The following is a 23184-nucleotide window of genomic DNA, read 5'->3' on the forward strand; positions in this document are numbered from 1 at the left end:
GCTAAGAAGATAGGACTTGGACAAGGGAGTTGGAATCAGAGCTCCAAACAGCAAAAGAGCTGTTGCGAATTCGTTGTGTTAATGTGTAAGAAAATACTTATGGTTTGTGTTGCTGTTCACCAGTCCTAGGGAGGTTGACCAGATATCCAGTCACTACCTACTGCCAGGTGTAGGATTCAGTTCTAGGTCCCCTGCCACCTTCCCAGGTACCAAAAGCCCCCCATTACGGTATGATCTCTATAAACAGCCCATTCCTGCTTTACCGGAAGCTCCCTGTTCAGACCCTCAGCGTACCCCATAGGACGGTGCCACCCACGCTCTCTGGAAGCTCGGTGCACGCACCGCTCAGACTCAGAACTGCTCAGAAGCTCCAATTGTCAATGTGATGCCTTGTTGCTGCTGTGTTGCTCTCTTGTGACTTATTTTTGCAGTGACACTAAGTGGCCTCCTGTGTTGTCTCTTTCAGCCAGTAATGTTAAAGTAGAGACTCAGAGTGATGAAGAGAATGGGCGTGCCTGTGAAATGAATGGGGAATGTGCAGAGGATTTACGAATGCTTGATGCCTCAGGAGAGAAAATGAATGGCTCCCACAGGGACCAAGGCAGCACGGCTTTGTCAGGAGTTGGAGGCATTCGACTTCCTAACGGAAAACTAAAGTGTGATATCTGTGGGATCGTTTGCATCGGGCCCAATGTGCTCATGGTTCACAAAAGAAGTCATACTGGTAAGGCCTGGCGTAGTTTTTTCTTCAGTGTCTCCTAAGGTCCTGTGGGGGCTGAAGGAGCAAACTGTCCTGTCAAGGGCTGGGGTTGCAGCTTAGTAGTAGAGCACCTGCCTAAGCTCACACACACACACAAGTCCCTAAGTTCAAAGTGCAGAAGGAGGGTGGGACCAGGAATGTGGTCTTGGAGCATGTTTCCAGTTGACTAGAAGGGTGGCGGTTGCATATAAATAGCCCCCAAGTTGTACTGAGGCACAACATTTTTATCCTGGGGCAGTACTTGAAAGGTCTTCTCAGCATGTACCTAACCAACCCTTTGAACAAAAGAGACGGCCAACAGCATACGTGTGTCAGCTTCTGAGACCCCCCCCAATAGTAAATTTACTAAAACATAAAAAAATAAATAAATGAAAATAAATAAATACAATAAAAAATTCCAGCCACAGTGGCTGACCCTCACGTACGAAGCGTCCATCCTTCGCAAGATGCGATCAAAAGCTAGAGAGACACCAAAACGGACTTCACAGATTTCCCGTGAAAAAACTATACATAATATACTTGTTTTTAATCTTGTTGACACTCAGGACTCTCTGTTCAGAGGCATTAGTGAGTAGTGGCCCTAGCAGCAAAACGCCCCCCACCCTGGAAAGGGTTCGGGTCAGCATAAAGTGGTTCACCCTACATTCTGAGTCTCTGGGTCAGCTGGCCATATTGCCACAGGTTTTCACCCCAGAGCGGTAGGGAACTTTCTGCCAAACTCCTGTTACAGTAGAAGGTTTGCCCAAGGCTTTAAGACAATAATAAAATGCAACAGTCTGTCCAAAACTAAGTAAGTGTTCGGTGCCACTGGCACTGTGGGAAGCCTGTCCAGCTTCAGTTGGCCGTATTACCTCTGTTCCACATGTGTATGGACAGTTCAACATAACTGTCACTCCGCCATCATTAAGGACACTAAAGAGGCTTCCTATAAACACCACTGGTGCTCAGTACAATTGTTTGCATGGCATAAGGTTTCTTTGGAACTAAAGAGAAACACTGCCCTTCCTTTCATAGAAGTTTCTTGAAAGGTAGGTATTATAACCTGGCGGGTTCACCCAACTCTCGTGGCCACCGAAAGCTTACATGTAAAACTTAGAGACCCTGAGCTATCTCTGCCCATACCCTGGCTTCTTTGTGGCGTGAGAAGGCTGCTACTGCAGTATCCACGAGAGAGAAGAAGCACCACTGAATGATAGCATGGTTTATTAGACATCCCAGGAAGGCGAGGAAGATTGGCTTGAAGAAATGACAGCCGTGTCTGTTCCTTACACGGGACCCATCGAGTATGTGTTATCCAAAACGTAATCAGGAGCTACAACATGTATGAGGCAGTAATGCCGTGATCAAGGTTGTGGTTTTATATATGAACAGAAACGGTTTCCCAAATTATATATTCCATAGACAGTATATGTGGAGATGATTTATAAGACGGTATTTTAATAAACGTTTCTCTTCAACAGAAGTTTAGCTTTAAAATTAGGCAAATTTTGGCTTTTCCAAGGGGGCCCTTTAGTCCTCAAGTTACCCGCTAAAATAGACCTGGCACGCCCAGCCCCGAGAAAACCAAATGTGAGGGTAAACTTGCTCTTGTCTTCTATGACGAGGTGAAAATCAACACAGATGCTCAAGGGTCTTGGGCTTGTAGCAAACCAGCGCTGATGGGGAGCAAACCTCTCACCGACAGTAAAAATCCCCTCAGATAGATATTTGACAAACGAATCAAAATCTGGAGTACTAAATTGCCAAAATACGACCGCCTGCCTTGATTTTTAGAAAAAAGAAGAAGAATTACATGTAATGATTAAACTTGCCATCAACCGATCCGGGAGGGTGCCTGACATTTGCTACATACTTTCCAGAACAAATAGTGACTAAGTATCATGTCTACGCCAATATGCTAAGCTTTTCAGTTATGAACAGATAACTTACAGAAAGAGGAGCATAGGACCCATTGCATCAGTCCTCCCTAGTCCTTCACTGAACAACATACACACACACACACACACACACACACACACACACACACACACACACACACACACACACACACACACACGGTTGCTTATGGCCGACTCCATAGTACATATTTGTCTATGTGAATACATGAATCCCCAACTAGGTTTGAATAAGTAGACAGGACAGACAGGTTTGATCTTCCAGGTCTGGGTGGGATGTGTCCACAAAGTTTTGGGCTCTGCGTCGCTACACTGACAGCAGGTAGTGAGACTACTGCCCTCTGCTCACCCCATGAAAGGAGTTGTGGACCACTTGGAATCTTGAGAAAACACAGGTCCTAAGTCAGACCCTGGGAGAATCTGAAGAGCCAGCATTCCTAAGAAGTCCCCAAGAGCACCGGGCATGGAACCTAGAGCACAATAAGCCTCTGGGAACGTGCTGTTGAGGAAGGGACAATAAACAGAGCCATCTCTGCGGCCTCTGAGGAGCTGATGTAGGATGTGTTGCCCCAGTGGACAAGCTAGGACGTACAGCAGAGCCTCTCTTCTTCCTGCTGCCCGTGACCCAATCAGCCAGGCTCATGGCTTCATAGTCCCTTTCCCAGTAAACAGAGATCTCAAGGGCATAGCCCAGCTTCTGCTCCTCTCCCCGGGTGACATTCCACTCCTGCCATTTTCTAAGTGGCTTGTGGGCACCAGAGTGTCACTTCCCCTTGGGTGCTCGGTTGGTTTCGTGTTCGATTCAAGTGTCACAACCCCATCGTGCCCACCAACATCTCAGGATGAGTATGAGGATCACCCTGGGGTAGTAGGAAAGAGGCAGGAAGTGCAGCAGGCAGGGCCCCACCTGTAACATCGCTGTTCTGAATAGTAAAGACCAGGAAGTGGCCTGGGCAGAACAAAAGGGCTGGCTTCCTGTGGGCTCCTGCCTAGCAGGTGCTGCACATCTAGTCTTGTGTGCCTTGCTTCTTTAAAAACCTACCTTCTGCAGACAGGCCCTCAGATGTTCTTTATTTCCCAAGTGAATGGTCGAAAACACTGTGACAGAATAAAAAAGTGTAGAGTGCCTGGGTCGGAAATTCAATTTAGAATTCGCAATATCTAATGTCTTGTCCCAGTTAAATGTAGGCAGATACAAGCTTAGAGAGCCTTAACTTACTACAAGCTATTGTTCTTCAGGAAACAGGTCATGGCCACTGGCAACAGACACAGCTGTGGGCTGTGTCCTACGACCCAGCTCTTCGAGCATACCCCTTATGTGTAACACCTGCATTGAGTAGAATAGCCTAGGGTCCATTTTAGAAATGTGGTCTTCAAGACTACCAACCATGGGCTGTGCATTCGTGCCCACACAATCAATTGGAAATCGGTAGATTTGCAGTAACTCTGCCTTACCTTGCTTTGTGGCAAAGATTGAGACGACAGGCAGGCAGGTCTCAGTCCCCAAAGAATGCCTACCTTCCCTTCCTGAGGAAGAGCAATGGGCTTTGAATTATCAGCCCTGTCTGCCTCCCGATAACTGGAACACTAGCTCGGGTCACATCAGGGAGACACAGCCCTGCAGCACCTCCCCAGCTCACAGAGGGGTCTTCCAGCTGCTAAGCAAGTGACTTGGCCCACGTGGATCACCAGGACTTCCCGTGCAGCCTGAGGGCTCAGCCTCTCTGACTGAGAGCTACAGTCTTAGGCATGTTCCGGTTCCCAGCTGGATCTTCCTGCACTCACTGCTCACTTGTCTTTCCTCCACCCATCCAATCGGAGCTGAACACTTTGTGAACACAGTGTCAGTGGAGTGTGCACTCGGGTCTCACAGACGTGGCAACGGTTAAGTTAGTGAGGCTACTCCAGTGACCGGTCCCCGTCCTCCTTGACTTTAGACGGTGTCTTCACAGTCAGCTAATGCAGACAGGAATTTTGGGAGACGCTGAATACTTACTAGGTAGTATCCGACCGGCCATTAAATGTCATCGTAAATTAGTTCTAACTTTTGGGTTTGCATTGCCCAGGGAAAAAGACTTAGGGGTAATTAGGAAACTCAGGCACCACATTAAAGCTTAACCTGCGTGGGTTTTAGCACCTCCTGAGCCCCTATCAGTAACTATGATAACAGCCCTCTGCTTCTCCTCCATTGCCCAGCTGGAGAAGTGGTAATTGGGTATTCTTAACACATTGTTTATCCTTAAGAGAAACATGTCTCAGGACATGGGTTTTCACACAGAATGGTCTTTTAAAGAGGCATTTGTTCTTCAAAAGTGGCTTTTATAAGGAACCTGATGGGCACATCATCCAGAGAGTTACAGGCACAGTTAGTGTCCACCCAGGAGAACAGTCACATACCCCTTATTCCCAGGGAGCTCCTGCCCTTTCTCCAAATCCAGGGTGTAAGCCGAAACTCTTGGGCACACATTGCAGGAACCCTGGGCTGTCTCAGTCACAAACAGAGTAATCTCCTTGGTAATGCCTTCAAGGGCAGCAGGATCTGGATCTGTCCCTGGGACAGGACTTGTCCACTGAGGACACAAAAACGGATCTGAAGGCTCTCCGGGTTGTGAGGAGAGAGAAAGGCGGGAAGTCGCAGGCAACTGGCTGTGCTGCCAAGTGCGGGAGGGAGTCAGGGGTTCCCTCTGGAGGACAGGCTGCGGCCATCCTGTCCCCGAACTTCTCATTTTACTCAGTCTTTCCCCAGCCTCTCCCTCTCACGCTCACACTTTCTCTGTCTGTCTCTCTCCTGATTTGCCTGCTTAGGGACAGACAGGTAATGGAGAAGAAATTGAAAGGGAAAATACAGGGAAAATGTAAATGAATAGAAGTTATTATAACTGTTATAATGAAGTGCCTTTCATTTAAATATAAGAATGTAACGCTGAAATGAACTTGTGATCCTGAAATGCATTTTTAATGAGTTTCCTTTTTATTTTGCTGCTTCAGTGGCATATTTTAAAGACCCTTTGAAAAAAGCCACATTAAAAAACCCCACCAAATGCCACAACACGCAAAATTGGATATTGGTTTATTCCAAAACTGCTGATCAGGAAGAGTGACTCTTCATCACAAAATGTTGCAGTCACTTTATTTAAATGAGTTTGAATTTGCATTGTGATGTGCCATTCTGATTTAGGGGAAAAAAATTAGATTTTCAGATCAAATTGACCCAGCCGCTGAAGCGTTAAGCAGCTGGCAGGTTTAGTCTAAAGCCTCCTGTTCTATCAAACCTGCAGCTGGTGGGAGTCACCGAGCCCATGGGAAACAACTTTCTTGCGGCCGTCCTCCTCCGCAGCTCTTGCACAGAACTTACCCTCTTCCCTTCTCGCCCAGGTGAACGGCCTTTCCAGTGCAACCAGTGTGGGGCCTCCTTTACCCAGAAAGGCAACCTACTGCGGCACATCAAGCTGCACTCGGGCGAGAAGCCCTTCAAATGCCATCTCTGCAACTATGCCTGCCGCCGGAGGGACGCCCTCACCGGCCACCTGAGGACGCACTCCGGTAGGTTCCCTGGGCACGGCAGAGATGCCAGGCCCCGACCATCTCTGTGTAGGGGCCCCAGATCGTGTGTCCCACGTTCCCAGCCACTGCCCTTCCAATCCACCCAGTCCACAGCCCTCTGGGAGGGTTGGCCTCCTATGTGGTGATCAGCTGTTCCTACTGAACTAGGGGAGATGGGTGAGGGTGCACACAGGAGAAAACCCTGCCTCCCTTATGTGGTGTAGAAGAGTTTCCCTTCCCAGCACGTCAGGTAAGTGGGGTTTCTCTGAAGTACACTGCTCAAGCCCTTAGCTTTGCCTTTACATCTATGGCTGGGCCACACATGTCACTGGCTTGGGTGGGATATACTGAATAGCAGTGATAAACATCATTGTCCTTACAGAGAGGACACGGGTAGGTTGCTAACACTATAACCCTGCCAGCCCAGGGCACACTGCCCCAGCCAGAGAGTAACTTCCAGGCCAGAAACGAACAGAGGCTTTGATGGGACTGATCTGTCTAGAGTTGTCAGCAGACAAACTGCAGACAGCAAAATTTCCCTGTGAGGATGTCCTGGTTACTCTACAACCTCAGAACACAATCTACATAAATGCTGCACAGATGTCAAAATGTCCCCAACCTGACACACAGACTCCTCTTCTGCCTCCTGGGTGGTTTTCTTACCCAGTAACCCCACAAGCCTCCAGGTCTGAGATACAGGGATATTTTTGTCCAGCAACTATGGGTTATGTTTGCTTGCACACATGCTAGTCAGCATGTGTAACAACATATGTTGCTTCCCTCCTGTGCTGGCCTGTGGTGTCATGGGCTACACTGGCTCTAGGAGCACGAGGTTGATGGGCCTTGCCCCTGCCCTCTAAGAGTGCATAGCCAGCCCTGTGATAGCCAGCCATCACTCTGTCATTGCTAAGTGACAGGAGGAAGGTCCTCAGCTCATCTCCTTCCCAAACAGATCAGATGCATCTCATGGTACAACTCATCCATGTCTTTGCCCCATATTTCCTGAGCCCCCCAACAGCATCCTATGTGAGTGTGGCACTGTAGGGTGCTGAGGTCCTGCAGGAGCAGAAAGAAAGGACAGTCTGTCCTGTTTGGAGGATCAGGAGGTTCCCACAGCAGGAGGACACGGTCAAGCCCAAGCCGAGTTTGCTTTAGGGGAACTCTAAACCAATGGGAGTGGAGCACATTTTAACAGGTGTTTATCCAGAGCTGGTTTTTCTGGTTAGTGGTCACCTTCAGATGGGCAGCTGTAGAGAAGGAAAGGCTATGAGTCATCTCCCCTGTACTCTACTCCCCTACCTGACTGACAGTGACTCACGAAACCGTACAGCAGAAAGCCGTGAGTTTCTTGGCACTGCCGAGAAAGGTGTTCCTCTGTCGAGGAAACAGAGGAACTGACCTCCTAGGCAGCATGTGAGTCAGAGGTGTCAGGGGACAGACACCTCCCTGTCCTAGGTGGGACACTAGCTCAGACCGGGGAGACATTTTCTACAAGGAATGAGCAGCATCGAAGGCTTCCTGAGACGGAGGTAACACTGAGTGTATTTGCTCCACAAGGCGAAGGCGATGCAAGGCAGGGAGTGCCACACAGACCCGTGTAGGTGGCAGGCGAATCAGGAGAAAGGCACCTAAACACAAGTGGCAGGCGCTATGCACTCAGGTTGGCAGTCAGTGGAGCTTCCCGACCAGTGGGAAATCCCAAGACCAGCGTCTAGGCTGATACCAGTCACAGTCATAGTTAGCTCCCTTCAGTTACTGGTCTGCAGTGTAAATTTTTCCTGCATGGCCAAACTTCAGCTGTGAGACAGCAAGACGTATTGTGAAATCGGTGCCGGGCTTTGCGTTTTGCCTCCATGCTTAGTCCTTGCGTTTAAGGCGCGGTGGTATCCTCCTCTTGATGGGGCTGATGACTTGAGTGGCTGTCTAAAACAGGCAGAGGGCTCCCGACCGTTATCTCTGCCAGAGTCACCAGTGACCTGTAATCGTAGACCTGGGGTGTTGGTGACTCTGTCATCTGAAAATGCCCTCAACAAACAGAGCTCTGGGAGAAAAGGAACACTGTTTCCTTCTTCAAAGCAATTTGACCAGAATGGCAGGACTGTGGTCTTGGTCTGCAAAGTCCAGGGTAGCCGACTTTCTTACTGCATGAATGACCATGCCTACTTCCGCTAAAAGCTGGGGTCAACCATAGCTTTCCTTGGTATCTGGTTGTGGTCTGAGACTGTAGACTCCACTGTGGTGATGGAACTTGGTGCTGTTATCAGGGTTGGTATCCTTTTTGGGAAATACAAACTTTGTTAGAGACACTTCGGTTCTTGTGTTCCAGGATTAGAGTCATTCCTATACTGAGAAAAATCAGGCACCATACCACTTACACAGGGAGGCCGTTGGATCCACTAAATCACTAAAATTAAAACATTTTCAGGAAAGGACATATGGTATGTCTTTATGCTGTGTTAATTTCTATGACAGTAGAATATAAATGTGCAACCGTATGCAACGTTCGTTCCACATTTCATCATTTGTGGTACATCACTGTCTCTACACAAAAAAAAATGTGTAAGGAGTGGAGAGGTGGCTCGGCAGTTAGAGCACTGACTGCTCTTTCAGAGGATCCACATTTGATTCCCAGCAGCCACCTGTAACTCCACTTCTAGGGGATCCAACTCCCTCTTTCAGCCTGTGCAGGCAGGCACCAAGAAGCATGTGACGCACAGACATACATACAGGGTAATCACCCAGCCCATGAAACTAAGTAAGGTAGAAATCTACTTCAGATTCTGTAGAGGAAGCTTTGGTTTCCATGAAAGCATCCAGTCACTTAAGGAGAGCATTTAAATAACACTGCATTAGATCAGGTACCAAGCGCCCCTGGATGGATGGCTTTCACCATACTTAGCATGAGAAAACAATATTATGTTGAGGTGAACATCTATATTCATCATAAAGTGGTTGGAGAACTTCTCTAAAAGGGGGTCTTTATTGAAGTATGCAAAAACTGCCATCAAATGGACCCTTTGCTATTTTCCTCATAAAATACCTCTCAAGGAACCCAGGAAGGACTAAACTCATGTAGAACAACACTGCCCACACGAAAGCCACCAGCCATGTGTGGCACTGAAGTTTTAGTAAATTAAAATTAAACAAAACTAAAATGTCAGTCCTCTAGCCAAACTCAGAAACTCCATGGGGCTGGTGGCTACCATATTGAACAATACCGTGAATACCACACTGAACAGACAGGTGAAGAACGCTTAGAGTGTTGGAGTGAGCTCTCATGGGCAAGGCCTATCAGGAGGTTCCATCCTCTCCTATTCTTTGGGGATAAAAAAGTGGGCTTTCCATAAGCTCTTCCGATGCAAGACACATTGCATATTCTCCATGATAAATGAGTTTGGCTTATCCATATCCCTTTTCATTCTCTGCTTTTATATTGTATATTCTTAAGCGAGAGAGTATATACTACAAGTGTAAAATACTTTTGTATTGTATAGAAAGATACAATTTAGAAATATCCATTCCATTAAAGCCTTTTCCTCCCATGGTTTCTTAGAGACCTTGAGCAGCCTGGTTTGGCCCCCTGGAGTTTTCCCCTTATTCATTAGAGGGGCCAGCCTGGGGAGAGCCCACCTTCACAGTGAATCTGCACTCTCCTCATGTTTCTGTCCACACTGGAGCTTGGCAGTTGTTGACTTTTCCCCCATTAAAGGACACACTTCAGTGATTTAGAGAGGAGCTCGATAGTCAGTGCCATAGGTTAAGATGGAAAAAAAAAAGTCACGGATTCTTGGAACAATCAGTGAGTCACCTGGGCATTCACATTTTTAAAATCTGTTAATCTTGACTAAGTCCATAATAGTCATAGCTCTGGAGAGAGTACATTTTTTTTATTTTTTTATTTTTTTGTTATAAATGTATTGCTTGCATCCCCATTACCCAGAAGGCCGATGTTTAATCGGAGTCTTAAACTCGATTGTGTTTTCTGCAGTTGGTAAGCCTCACAAATGTGGATATTGTGGCCGGAGCTATAAACAGCGAAGCTCTTTAGAGGAACATAAAGAGCGATGCCACAACTACTTGGAAAGCATGGGCCTCCCGGGCATGTACCCAGGTAAGCGCTGAGGCTCCCTGCTGAGCTGGACCCCTCCCCCTCCTAGCTCCTGGGTCAGGAGGGGGCTCTGTGGCCTCTTTCAGCCACAGGGGGAACTTTTTATCCAATAGCATGGGGCAATGACACTGTGGACAGATGCTTCTCTCCTCTCCAAGTTCTCGATTGACCAGTCATAACCTGTCTTAAGACCTCCCTTCACAGTAGTGAGCCTTTTAAGATCCTGTGTGGTGGGGTATTCTGTCGTTGTTGTTTAGGGTTTTTTTAGTGGTGGGGTGGGGGGACTGAAACCAAGAAGAATTGGCTGAAGCTGTAAGTGATGACAGAGCTTGCCTGGTGTACAAGAGGACCTGAGTTTGATCTCATCCAGTACCACGAGTGAAACAGTAAAATAGCCAAGCTAGGGTAGTGTCGTTTGTGATTGCTTCTTTGTATTTGAAAGTCCAAATAAAATATGAGTCTTTAAAAAAAAAATCTAATTACTCCTAAAAGTCTTTGAAGAAGGACTGCTGGGCTGGGACTAAACCTTAGTTTAGACTAGGCTTTGAGAAGCCCCACTTGGGGAGAGGGCAGAACTTGTTGGAAGACCTGGCAGGCACTGGTTCTGAGCCTGAAGAAGAGTGTTGGTGTGTATACTGAGCACTTACCTTGTAGTGAGAATCAGTTTCTAATTTGTCCTGCCTGGTGTCAGTGATTCAGAACACTACAGTTGATGGCTTCATGCTCCAGTTCTTTCTCAAGAAGTGAGAATTTACTCTCGCAGGAAGTAGCAACCTGACCTCAGCATGGCCAAAGAGCCAGGCACCCGAATTTAATGACATTGGGTTCTTCCTGCCTCTGACTCATAGCACATAGAGATACGCGAGATGATCATAGACGCCCCCAAGCCAATGTCAGCCAACTTCCATCGCTGTAATGGGTGTCCGAGGCAGCCAGGAATAATAGGAAGGCGATTCTGTTTGGGAACTTCAGAGATTTCAGCCCATGGTTGGCCAGGCCATGCCGAGAGCATAGGTACACTGAAATCTCCTGCCAGAGGGATCCGCACAAGGCGTACACACACACACACACACACACACACACACACACACACACACACACACACACACACACACACAGGCTAGGGACCTATGCTCCTTATTGAAAGCATATCCCAATGATTTAAGGACTTACCCCCAAGACCCCACCCCTCACGGTTTCCAGCAACTTTTACCTGGATCATCCTAGAGCCAAGGCGTCCAACATATAGGCCTGTGGGGGCCACTCCGGTTGCAAACCGTAACTGCCCAGGTCGTGTCTCATTTCACTGTTTCACCCCTGCAACACTTGCCTTGTAAATACACAATGAGTGCTGGGTTAGGGGACATGGCATTGAGGCTCCAGAAATGAACTTCGGTGTCCAGCCTGCCAACCAACATATCCATTCTCGTTCATCTCCCTCAGGCCACCTCACTACTCCGCACACCTATTTAGGTTGGGTGCATTAGTTAAAACTGCCCAACTCAAGAGATGTAAGCCCAAGAGACATAAGGGAAGGTTTGTTTTCCTGAACATAGCTCTCTTTACTGAAAAGGTTGGGGACGCCTGTTACACTTCGCTGGTGTCTTTATAGGAACTGTCCTGGACCTCACATGCACCAAGGACAGAGAAAAAGTACTGGGCTCAGAGGCGTGGTACGGTGTCACCTGAGAGATGGGGCACCGGGGCCAGTGACTGAACCTAGTTCACAGAGAAGGGGAGATATGTAAATGAACATATCAGCTTGAAAAAAATCACATGTATGAGTTACTTCTAGAATTAGATTTTCTGACTTTCTGTATTTCCTTCTATTAATCAGAGTGGGGCTGAGTGTTGAGCCAGTTAACAGGACACCCTCATAATTTACTGTTGAAAGGAGTAGTTTACCAGGGGTAGCATGTGACTAGAAATGCAGGTTATTATGGTGAAGCTATAAGATGCATAAGGATTCTGTTGGCGCGCACGGTACAGATTAAGGGGCAGGAAGCTACCAGGCCACCCAGGGCAGGGGGAGGGGGGAAATGTAGAAGATGATGGCGGGAATGAAGGCTGGCCATTGTCAACGTCCACCCAAATCTAAGCATGGTTTTAACACAAAAATGTCTGTACCTCTTGTTAACATTTGATAACCATTTCTTATAAAAAAAAAAACTGTCAGAAGAAAATTAAAATATTGGCAAGGCTAGGGGCTACATGAAGATGTAGCCATGGCTCAAGGAACTCTTTGGGTAGCATGAAGATAAACCAGATAGAACCATAAAAAAAAAACCTGTGGTAAATCAATGGCCTGTCTGAGAAGGGAAACACGCATGGCAGAAACAGTGCGGGGACCGCTGGTTAAAAAGGAGCAGCTGATCACTTTACACTCTCAGCTCCCAGGGAGTGAAGGAATTATATATTTTAGAGACCCCTGCCTTGCAAACTAGATGTCAGGATAGAGGAGACTCTGCAGGAGGCAGGCTTGTACCCTCACTTATGAGCAGGGAGGGTTGGTACAGGAAAGGAGATGGGGTTGAACTAACCCGAGTGTCTGCAGTTCCCTTAACGAATGCTCGGCTTTCTACCCTGTGCGACTGCTTCGTGGTCACTAGGCATTTGCTGTGTGGCTGGGGACCATTCCCTAGACAGCGGTCACTTCAGACCCTTTGTTTATTTCTGGGCCTGATGATACTTTCGTTCTCGTGGTGGTCGTTAAAGTGGATTAAGGCAGTCTTGACAAAGGACCCGCCAAAGTAACACAGTTAATTCACTGCAGTCCAGCCTTGGGGGGTAGACAAACAGGTTGTTATTTTGGTCTTAGGGATGATGTGGGTTGGACAGGTGGAGGATGGGTTGCTAGCAGGTGGCTAGTCCTTGGCATTGCTGTAGCTGGTTCTGCCAGGGGCTGGAGGATGAGAAGACAGCTCTTGTTGGCACCCTTCCAATGTGCGGCTAACACTAGATACAGCAGTGTCTCGAAGTGCAAACATTTCTAAACTAGCCTCTCTAACTGTCTTTGACTTTAGTCATTAAGGAAGAAACTAACCACAGCGAGATGGCAGAGGACCTGTGCAAGATAGGAGCAGAGAGGTCCCTTGTTCTGGACAGGCTGGCCAGCAACGTCGCCAAACGTAAGAGCTCTATGCCTCAGAAATTTCTTGGTAAGAGTCAAATGTTTGCTGTCTCTTAACATAGAACTATGTGGGTGTTCTGGACTCCAATAAAAATTATTTGAAAGTAGTGGAAAAGGAAAAAAAAATAAACCTCCCTTTTTGGAAAAGGAAGTGGTAAGCTTAATATTTCTTAAACACTATAGAATTTTTTTTCTAGTAATTTTCTTCAAACTGACAAACCTTTTCCCAGGAATTAGATAGAGGGTCATAACATTTGGAGCCTTTCGTAGGATGCTTCTGTGGCCACTCTGACAATGGTTAGATCAATTCTTTCTGAGTTTCAGATCATATTTTCCCCAGAAGCTCATTTACTGCTCCCCTCAAGTATAGTGAGGGCTAATAGGAACCCATAGAGACTAGCCCCTCAGAGAACAGTGAGGGGGAAGCTAGACTTGCTCTCACGATCTGTCCTTGATACTATGCGGAATAATGCAGAGGGAACGAGTTGTTCCTTGAGGTACTATTGCCTATAGCAGATCATAGACAAGAACCTTGTGCCTGCTAGCTATCGTAGACACTTCGAGGACAAGGAAAGTTGAGACAGACACCTGAATGGCATCACTAGCCCCAGGGGCAGGCTTTAGGTCAAAGCAGAGACACTCGTTAACTCAATGGAGACAACATGGGGGAAATGACCCACCCTCCCAAGCCTAGGTTCCATTCTTTATGTGTATCATAAAGTAATTGGGGGCATAAAATACCCCCACAGATGTAAAGAATTTTAGAAACCATCAGTATGAAGGTCAGCTACTATCATTGTCAAGAAAGGAAACCTTATGTCCAAGAAAGAAAAGGTAAAGTGTTTGAGAAGCTGAGGTGGACTTTGGGAAAGGGACAGGCCTTCCAAACCATGCCATACAGGCAATGAAGGAGTCATTGAGTCTAAGCATTCAAGGAGAAATAACTATGCTGGTGTTGGGGTCTGGAACGGGACTAGTGGGATATGATGAAGGGGCTTGTATTTTCCCAGCTTTGCCCAACTATCCACTGGAAAGCAGTGAGTAAAGTTGTCCCTTGATGCTCTGACTGTAACAGTAATGGTCATTGAGGGCCAAACTGGGGCATGCGGTCTGACTTAGAATCACAGAAAGCAGAGGTATGTTCCCAACGGGAGCAGAAGCTTAACACATGAAAACAACATGGGTCAAAATTACCCAGAAATGGGAGATGGCAGGATATGAGTAGTAATCAAAAGAGAATGCTTTGGTGAAAAAGAAATGGAGGTCAGGGTTGGTGAAGGAAACCATGGCTTCCCTTGCTTACTGTGCTGTTTGTAGGAAGGGCGAAGCCAAGTCTGGCAAATAAGAGTTCAGAGTTTGAGGTAATTTTTTTTCAAGAATGCCATCCTGGTAAGGCTAGCCCATGGAAGCTGTGCTACAGAGGACGTGCAAATAAAAAATTGGTGGCACACACACCTTTACACCAGTGCACCTACATTGAGGCAGAAAGACAAAGGTCAGGTTCTAGGAGTTGGGAAGAAGGAGGGAACAAAAAACCATTAGAAAACAAAACAGAGGGCTGGAGAGATGGCTCAGTGGTTAAGAGCACTGACTGCTCTTCCAGAGGTCCTGAGTTCAAATCCCAGCAACCACGTGGTGGCTCACAACCATCTCTAATGGGATCTGATGCCCTCTTCTGGTGTGTCTGAAGATAGTGACAGTGTAGTTACATAAAATAAATAAATCTTCAAAAAAAGAGGAGGCGGAGGAGGAGGAGGAGGAGGAGGAGGAGGAGGAGGAGGAGGAGGAAAGAAAACAAAACAGAAACCACTTATTAGAAATTTTGTTCATAGACTTGTCTCTGTGTATGTGAGCCTTTGAACCAAAAGAATGAAGAATATTTCATTTCCTGAACAAAGATAGAGGGAATCTTGGTCAAGGAGCCAGCTGTTGGGTGGCTGGGGCTTTAGAAAGTATGAGGTTCCGGGCTCCTATCATCTCCCTGACCGGTGCAGAGGACAGGAACCATGGAGAGAGCCTGGTAGGCTATCTGGGAGATTGGCAGAGATGAAGCAGCAAATGTGTTCAAGGGTTGTGAAGAGTAACTGACCTCAGGAGGCAGGGTGTGACTTCCTCTTTCTGATTAGGAACCTGAAGAGTGCCACATGCTTTAGTAATGAGCATCTGCGGTGCCCTTAAGCTTCAGGAGACTTCCAGCCAAATAGAGGCTCTGAAATTTTTACCATGGCTCTCCTGAGTGAATGGGCATCATATTGATTCACACGCTCTGTGTGAAAGGGACTCACAGAGCGGGTGAAGCAACACGGAGAGTGGAGAGCAGTCTCCAGGGGAGAGGTTAAACACAGGGGGAAGTGGCACTGTGGGAACAGGAGGACCAGGATAGCAGAAGTGAATGTGCGAGGAAGGGCTCCCAGCAGCTGTGCTCCGCTGGTGTTCCCCAGAGGTGACTGGCAGTTCACGGACTAACTAGGGCCTCTTCCTACTCTCGAGTCTGCCTTCCTTTAGGTGCTATGTGATGACATTCCTGTCCACCCTTCCTACTGTGTCATAGTTTCTCTCTATGAAGAGAGATGGACCTCAAAGGCTACTCTCTACATTTAGTGCAATATACTATCGTGTACCTGAGATGATAGGTAGCTAGTAAGAGTTTTGATAGAAGTATCTGATGTTTTTCAGATAAGCAAATCCAACATCCAGAAATTACCAGTATTAAATTAGAAGAACATCATCGTAAATATATATACAATGACATGTATATTTCAGTGGACAGGTTTAGTAATAGGTGGATTACAATGTAGAGATGTGAAGCAAGTGCCTTTTAAGTTCCTGAATGTGCCACCTCAGAAAGATTACAACTGCTTTCCCTTCTGCCCATGTATTGCTAGAAAATAAGTTCACAGTGACCACGGCATATTCAACAGGTCTTAAACTTTAAGAGATAATGGAGCGTCAAGTAAATATTCACTCCCAAAGGGGATTCTACATTTTAGAAAGAATAACTGTCAGGAAAAAATATTTAAAAAATGATTTCTATTGCTTTTATTTTTTACATTGTACCTCTCTGTCCACAGTCTATTCAGAAATCATTATTCTTTTGTTAATTTAGATATTCAGCACTGTACATTTTAACAGGTGAAAGAATCAGACCCAGGCCTCTTAGGACCCTTTCCGTATATTTTGATTAATCCCCTCAATGAATAGACTTTCAGTAGACGTTCAAGCACCCGTGTAGACATCCCATCCCCATCACTGCTTTAACTGAGGATGTCCGCCTGTCACTTCTGTATAATAACCCCAGAAGTGTGTGGCCTCAGACCAGTCTTCCTTCTGACATTGACAGATCTCTCCCTGTCGCCTGATGGCAGAGCTCGCTGAACGGTGTAGGGGCCAAGTTCAACTGATAGTCTTTTCTTTAATGGCTTTACTTTTCTCCCGAAATATGTAGTGTTCTTTCCTTGAACCTAAGTCAACCATTCTCGGTAGAAAGCACTTTGGTGTTTTATGGTCTAGATGAGACGAAGCCTTTAAAAGTGGGAGGTTCCTTTCTTCTTCCTTGTCTTCGGGAAGCATTCCTTTTCATAAACACCAACTGTTCTATCCATTGTGACTTCTATCCAAGAGTGCCGGTCTCCCGTGTCTGCTGGCATTTTGCTATTTTAATTTCTTTGTCTTTTTTAGTTTATTTACTGTTATATTTTCTCTGCTTTGAGTTCCTAGCAATTTTTATTCTAGTGTTTGCTATTTCTAACTCACGTATTAAGTGTGTATTGAATTGGGGTTCATTTTAATGCTTGGGGTCTAAAATCTTCTCTATTTTGGTTTTTGGGTTGTTTTTTTTTAAATATTGCCTATGAGTAGCTTCAAAATTTGACTGCTTGCATATACTAAAAATTAAAATAGTTAGAACTTAATTTTTTTTTTACTCCGAGTCATGAAGTCATGAAGTAATTAGGCCTCATTTCTCCTCTTCCTGGAATTAAGTTTCTTTTTCCCCTAGGATGGACTTATGGGTTTGTTTTACTTCCTTTCTTGCCAAAAAAATATTTTCCCTGTAACCATGGCATTTCTTTTGATCCTGCTTGTTCGACTTGATCTAATGTGACTTGACTGACATTTCTTCCCATTGTATCTGAGACTTTTCCTATGAACTATGATTTTTTTTTAAATCCTGAAAGAATGCCAATGATGGTATTGGGAGAGTTCAGGTGAGGCCAAGTATGGCTTTTGTTTAAAATATTCCCCTTTGAGAGTTCTCTCACAGTTTTCAGATTTGGTTAAAGCTTTAAACCAGCAAATGATGCCTTCTGTCTCCACAAGGAACACCTCAGGGCTTCACTTCCCCTTCAAGGCCTTTGCTTCTGTGCAGGGGAGCCGGCCCCCATGCTAAGATCTCTAATGTCATGTGCAGGGGAGCCAGCCCACATGCTAAGATCTCTGATGTCATGTGCAGGGGAGCCAGCCCACATGCTAAGATCTCTGATGTCATGTGCAGGGGAGCCGGCCCTCATGCTAAGATCTCTGATGTCATGTGCAGGGGAACCAGCCCTCATGCTAAGATCTCTGATGTCATGTGCAGGGGAGCCGGCCCGCATGCTAAGGTCTCCGATGCCATGTGCTGCCTGCAGGTAGAACTTTCGCTTCATGATCAAAAAAGAGGGGGCCAGAAATTTCAGCCCGTTTGAACTCTTTCTATCAGTGTGATGGTTGGGAGGGAACGCTGAGAATGTTGTTGATCTCACCTGTTTCTAGAAGTGACATTACCCAAGGCTTTGTCTTGAGTCTCAGGCAAGAATTTTCTGCTCTTTTCCTTGGTTATAGATAGATGAATGTAAAGTAGAAATAAATAGGAGAGAGAGAGAGAGAGAGAGAGAGAGAGAGACAGAGAGAGAGAGAGAGAGAGAGAGAGAGAGAGACAGAGAGAGAGAGAGAGAGAGAGACAGAGAGACAGAGACAGACAGAGACAGAGAGAGATTTTGGATGGATGGATGGACGGATGGATGGATGGATGGATAGGTAGATGGATGGATGGATGGATGGATGGATGGATGGATGGATGGATGGATTGATGGATGGATGGGAGGATGGGTGGGTGGATAGGTAGATGGATGGATGGATGGGTAGGTAGATGGATGGATGGGTAGGTGGATGGATGGGTGGACGGATGGGTGGAAGGGTGGGTGGGTGAGTGGGCAGATAGATGGGAGGGATAGATGGATGGATTAAATTAGATAGGTAGGTAGGTGGGTGAGTAGGTAGGTAATAGATTTCACTGGAGCACTGGGAACTTTTGTAGCTTTTAATTTTTCACATATGGGTAGAGAAATTTTACGGGTAGATTTGTAACACCATACTCATCTGGAATGTATATTGCTTTCTTTTCAACACCCACTTGTTAAAACTACATTCTTGAAACAGCAGGCTTCAATGGTTGCTTAGAAAACCACAGAACCACAACTCTGGGGAGAAACAGCAAAGTAGCACCTTTGGTGAGAGATCACACACTCATACAGCTAACATAACTAGGCCACACCCTCCTCCATTGCTAGGGTTTGGTAGCAAAGGAGATGCAAATACAAGAATGGGTTCCTTGTGCCCACGTAATGAGATAGGTTATAACCTTGATTTAAAAAACAAAAACCCTTCTCCCTTGAGTGGACAGAGATCCCTTCTTTGTTTCTATTACCCACTACATGTGGCTTTTGCTCTGTCCAGACTATGTAAATGGACATTAACAAGTTTTCTTTCTATAGTCTGAGGATCACCGCATGCCATTATCAGCGTATGTGCTGCTCCTGACACGAGGAGATGAAAGTAAATGAAACCAAGCCGTTGTGTGGTGCACACCCAGGGAGATGAAGAAATGCAATGCAAAGAAAGACACTGAGTCAGGAGGACTGTGTTCCAGGGCTACTACCAATAGTCGCTGATTTGCTTTTTTCAAGGACTATGGGTACATTTATGAATTGTAGGATACTTTCCCCCCTGTAGATAAAGAGTTTGGAGGAACTGATGACCTCAGTGCTGGCATGAAAGACACTGGGGTCATCTTCTGCCACCATCCTATTAGCTGCCTTCAGATCCCACCTGTGGGCGTCACCCTTGTAGCTCAGTCCGTTGTCTCACTGTGGCTGGACAGTTCGCTTTCTTCAGACCCTTCACCGGTGCCCCTTTTTTATTTGAATAGAATCAATGTAGTCTAATGTTCCAATCATATAGATTCCAGTTGCACTTGGACATTGCCTGTGCCCCAAGAGCTCTGTCCCATGGACCTTCACATGGGATTTCACAGGTGGGAATGGAGTCTGAGGTCACCATTCAGCATATATCTCCCCGGCTAGCTGTGTGTATCCACGGATTCATCCCAAGGATACGTATCCATTCTCACTGTCTTTCCCTTTAGTCCCACTGTTGATGTATTGAAAAGAGGAAAAAGGCATTGTGGGAGGTGAGGTGTAAAAATGCATCTGAAACTGTAGGCTTCCGTGTGCCTTCTTATCACCACTAAGGGGGTACGCAGTGACTGCCCCTGCCAACAGGAATATAGACTGTCGATTTACTGAATGAGCTTCCTGTCTGGGTCATGACTTCATATTATACTTCACACCAATGTATTTAGAAGATAAATCTTCAAAGAAATTCATTTAAGCTTCATTATAAAACATTTTATTGGGGGATTTGGCTCAGTGGTAACTTGCCTCGAGCGCAAGGCCTGGGTTTCCCCAGCTCGAAAAAAAAAAAAAAGGAAAAAAAAAAAAACAAACAAATAAAACATTTTACTCCCAAAACTAATTATCTGAAGGCAAATCTAGTCTCATCTCCTACCAGTGCCAGGGAAGGTTTGTGTTAGCCATTACGATAGGGGGAAATCCAAGATGTTCAACCTGTAAAAACAGAGGAGGCTTGACTTACAGCCTGGAGGATGCTCACCAGCATTGGCTGGCCCTGCTGTGCGACTCTGTAGCAAGGCAGCACAAGAAGCTTGTAGAGTCGAAATGTTTGTCTTGTGTCTGTGAAGCAAAAGGGGAATATATGAGGGTCAGAGTTCCATGGTTCCCTTTGCGAATATAGTCCCCAGAATCCAAGGTCTTCCTATTAGGCCCTTCTTCACTAAAGAGTCCAGAATCCCCCCGCAGCATGTCCCTGGGTAGACGCTGAGCTTCTTTGACATTTGATGGGACATTGTTGTCTAAAAATGGGCTCAGCCATAGTCATAGCTATCCTGGGGTGCATCCAGCTTACGAGCCACAGGTTGGACAATACCTGAAAACATGGGCCCTTAGGGACGTCGAAGGTCCAGACAGTAGCAGAGCTCATAGAATCCTACAAGCTAAGCAGGAGACCATAGTCTTCTTGAAGCCCAGGTCTGGGCACTACTGATTTCTCAGTTCTGTTCATCTTTAGTATTAGAAGTGTTTGTAAACAGTAAGTGGATTGTGCCCACCTCCCAGCCTGCTCAAATAGATTTTCTCTGTTTCCTGCTTCCTGTTTCTGCTAATTCTGAAGAAAGGATACATACAAGTATGTTTACGTATCCCTTCTACTTCATCATGCACTGGAACCCATCTACTTTTGAAATATTTATAAGAAATACATCAGTTATTGTAAATAATATGTAACCATGTTTTGAGTACATTTTTAAGATTATTAAAATGATAAATGTAATATAGTATCATTAAACAGTATACATTTAGAACCCTTTTAAAATATTTAAATTAAATATAGTACTATTAACTTTGTCATACTTAATGAAAGATGGGGTTTACCCCTGTGAAATATGCCCTGTTTAAGCTGACATGGATAATCTTTAGTTTCTTATTCATTAATGGGCAAATAGGTTTTCTTGAAGAACTTAGCCTAGTAAGTCCCTGGGCAAGATGGCTCCTTCTCCCTCTTGAGCCCTGGCAGGTGTGCCCTGTCTGCTGTAACACTAAAACACCTTCCTGGGTGTAGATTTCACTCATGGCGTCTACTTCCCACAGGAGACAAGTGCCTGTCAGACATGCCCTACGACAGTGCCAACTATGAGAAGGATGAGATGATGACATCCCACGTGATGGACCAGGCCATCAACAATGCCATCAACTACCTGGGGGCTGAGTCCCTGCGCCCGTTGGTGCAGACACCCCCTGGTAGCTCCGAGGTGGTGCCGGTCATCAGTTCCATGTACCAGCTGCACAAGCCCCCCTCAGACGGCCCACCACGGTCCAACCACTCAGCACAGGACAGCGCCGTGGAGAACTTGCTGCTGCTGTCCAAGGCCAAGTCCGTGTCATCAGAGCGGGAGGCCTCCCCCAGCAACAGCTGCCAAGACTCCACGGATACAGAGAGCAACGCGGAGGAACAGCGCAGCGGTCTCATCTACCTAACCAACCACATCACCCCGCATGCGCGCAACGGGCTGGCTCTCAAGGAGGAGCAGCGCGCCTACGAGGTGCTGAGGGCAGCCTCAGAGAACTCGCAGGACGCCTTCCGTGTGGTCAGCACGAGTGGTGAGCAGCTGAAGGTGTACAAGTGCGAACACTGCCGTGTGCTCTTCCTGGATCATGTCATGTACACCATCCACATGGGCTGCCATGGCTTCCGGGATCCCTTTGAGTGTAACATGTGTGGTTATCACAGCCAGGACAGGTACGAGTTCTCTTCCCACATCACGCGGGGGGAGCATCGCTACCACCTGAGCTAAACCCAGCCAGGCCCCACTGAAGCACAAAGATAGCTGGGCATGCCTCCTTCCCAGCAGCTGGACCCACGGCGGACAATGTTGGGAGTGGATTTGCAGGCAGCATTTGTTCTTTTACGTTGGTTGTTTGAGATTTGATTTGCGTTTAGAAGACAAGTTTTTAATGTTAGAGACAGGATTCCATTGCATCAGTAACGTTCAGAACACCCATCCTTCTAGACGGTTTTGTTGACTACTAGCTGAGATTTCCCTGATATGTGGCTTCCTAATGCTCTCCCTACCCGCCCCACCCCCAAAACAGAGCCCAAATCTTCAGAGAAATTAATTAAACAATTACCCAAGTAGGAGCAAGGTGGATTTTGCCCTAAGCAGAGTTTATACCACAAAGATTCTCCAAGTCCTCCAAAACAGCACAGCCACTGGGACTGAGCCGTCCCAGGGAGCTCTGCAGTGAGCCAGAGGACCGGCTATAAGGCTGCTGGGGAGAAGCAGGGACATCAGCCTGTGCAGAGAACAGGGCCGAAGGCTGAACTTGGAAACCTACTATTAGGTCACATATTGCACGGCAATGCGGTGTCTGAACAAGTTGTTTGAGGTGCTGAGGGGAAGGGATTGGAGAGCCATGCGGCTCTTCTTCATTTGCCTGATCACACTCAGCCTCCTGAGGGCTTGTTGCCCAGTAAGATGAGCTCACTGCTCTTGTGATCGTTTTTTCTCCTATCGTTTCCATGCCGTTAATGGCCCCAAAGCCCATCAGTGCATTTTAGAACCCAATCCTGAAACGGAGACCTTGTTTTAAACTTCTGATACTGTAAAACTTCTTGGAAGCCAAAGCTTTCTTCCAAGCCCCATCCCCAGTTATCTTGGCTCCTGTTCTTCCCCGGGCTCATAGTTCCGGGACCTGCTATCCCATGAAAACAAGCACAACCCACCCTTCGCTTCAACTGAACCCCTGTTCTGATTATGGCTATGGACTCGGCTGTCTTGATAAATGTCTTTCCCTACTCTGGATGTATGTTATTTTCTTTGAAAACCTGTGACACCATTATCCAGAATGACCCTTTTTAG

At 46.4% G+C, this 23184-nt stretch overlaps 1 protein-coding gene across 3 annotated transcripts in view; it reads left to right on the forward strand.

The window, feature by feature from the left end:
* Ikzf1 (IKAROS family zinc finger 1) overlaps window positions 1-22526 on the forward strand; it is an 83744-nt gene extending 61218 nt beyond the window's left edge. For 2 of the 3 annotated variants that reach the window (XM_032916715.1, XM_032916714.1), the window contains exons 4-8: window positions 467-724; window positions 6031-6198; window positions 10187-10309; window positions 13330-13464; window positions 21416-22526. In XM_032916715.1, coding sequence (XP_032772606.1) covers window positions 467-724; window positions 6031-6198; window positions 10187-10309; window positions 13330-13464; window positions 21416-22119 — 1388 coding nt within the window. In that variant the 3' untranslated portion in view covers window positions 22120-22526. The remainder of the gene's footprint in view (window positions 1-466; window positions 725-6030; window positions 6199-10186; window positions 10310-13329; window positions 13465-21415) is intronic. The other variant, XM_032916716.1, reaches the window with a different exon arrangement.
* Window positions 22527-23184: the final 658 nt, after the last annotated feature.

Source organism: Rattus rattus, chromosome 11 (genome assembly GCF_011064425.1).
Source record: "Rattus rattus isolate New Zealand chromosome 11, Rrattus_CSIRO_v1, whole genome shotgun sequence".
In the NCBI taxonomy this organism is placed as follows: Eukaryota; Metazoa; Chordata; class Mammalia; order Rodentia; family Muridae; genus Rattus; species Rattus rattus.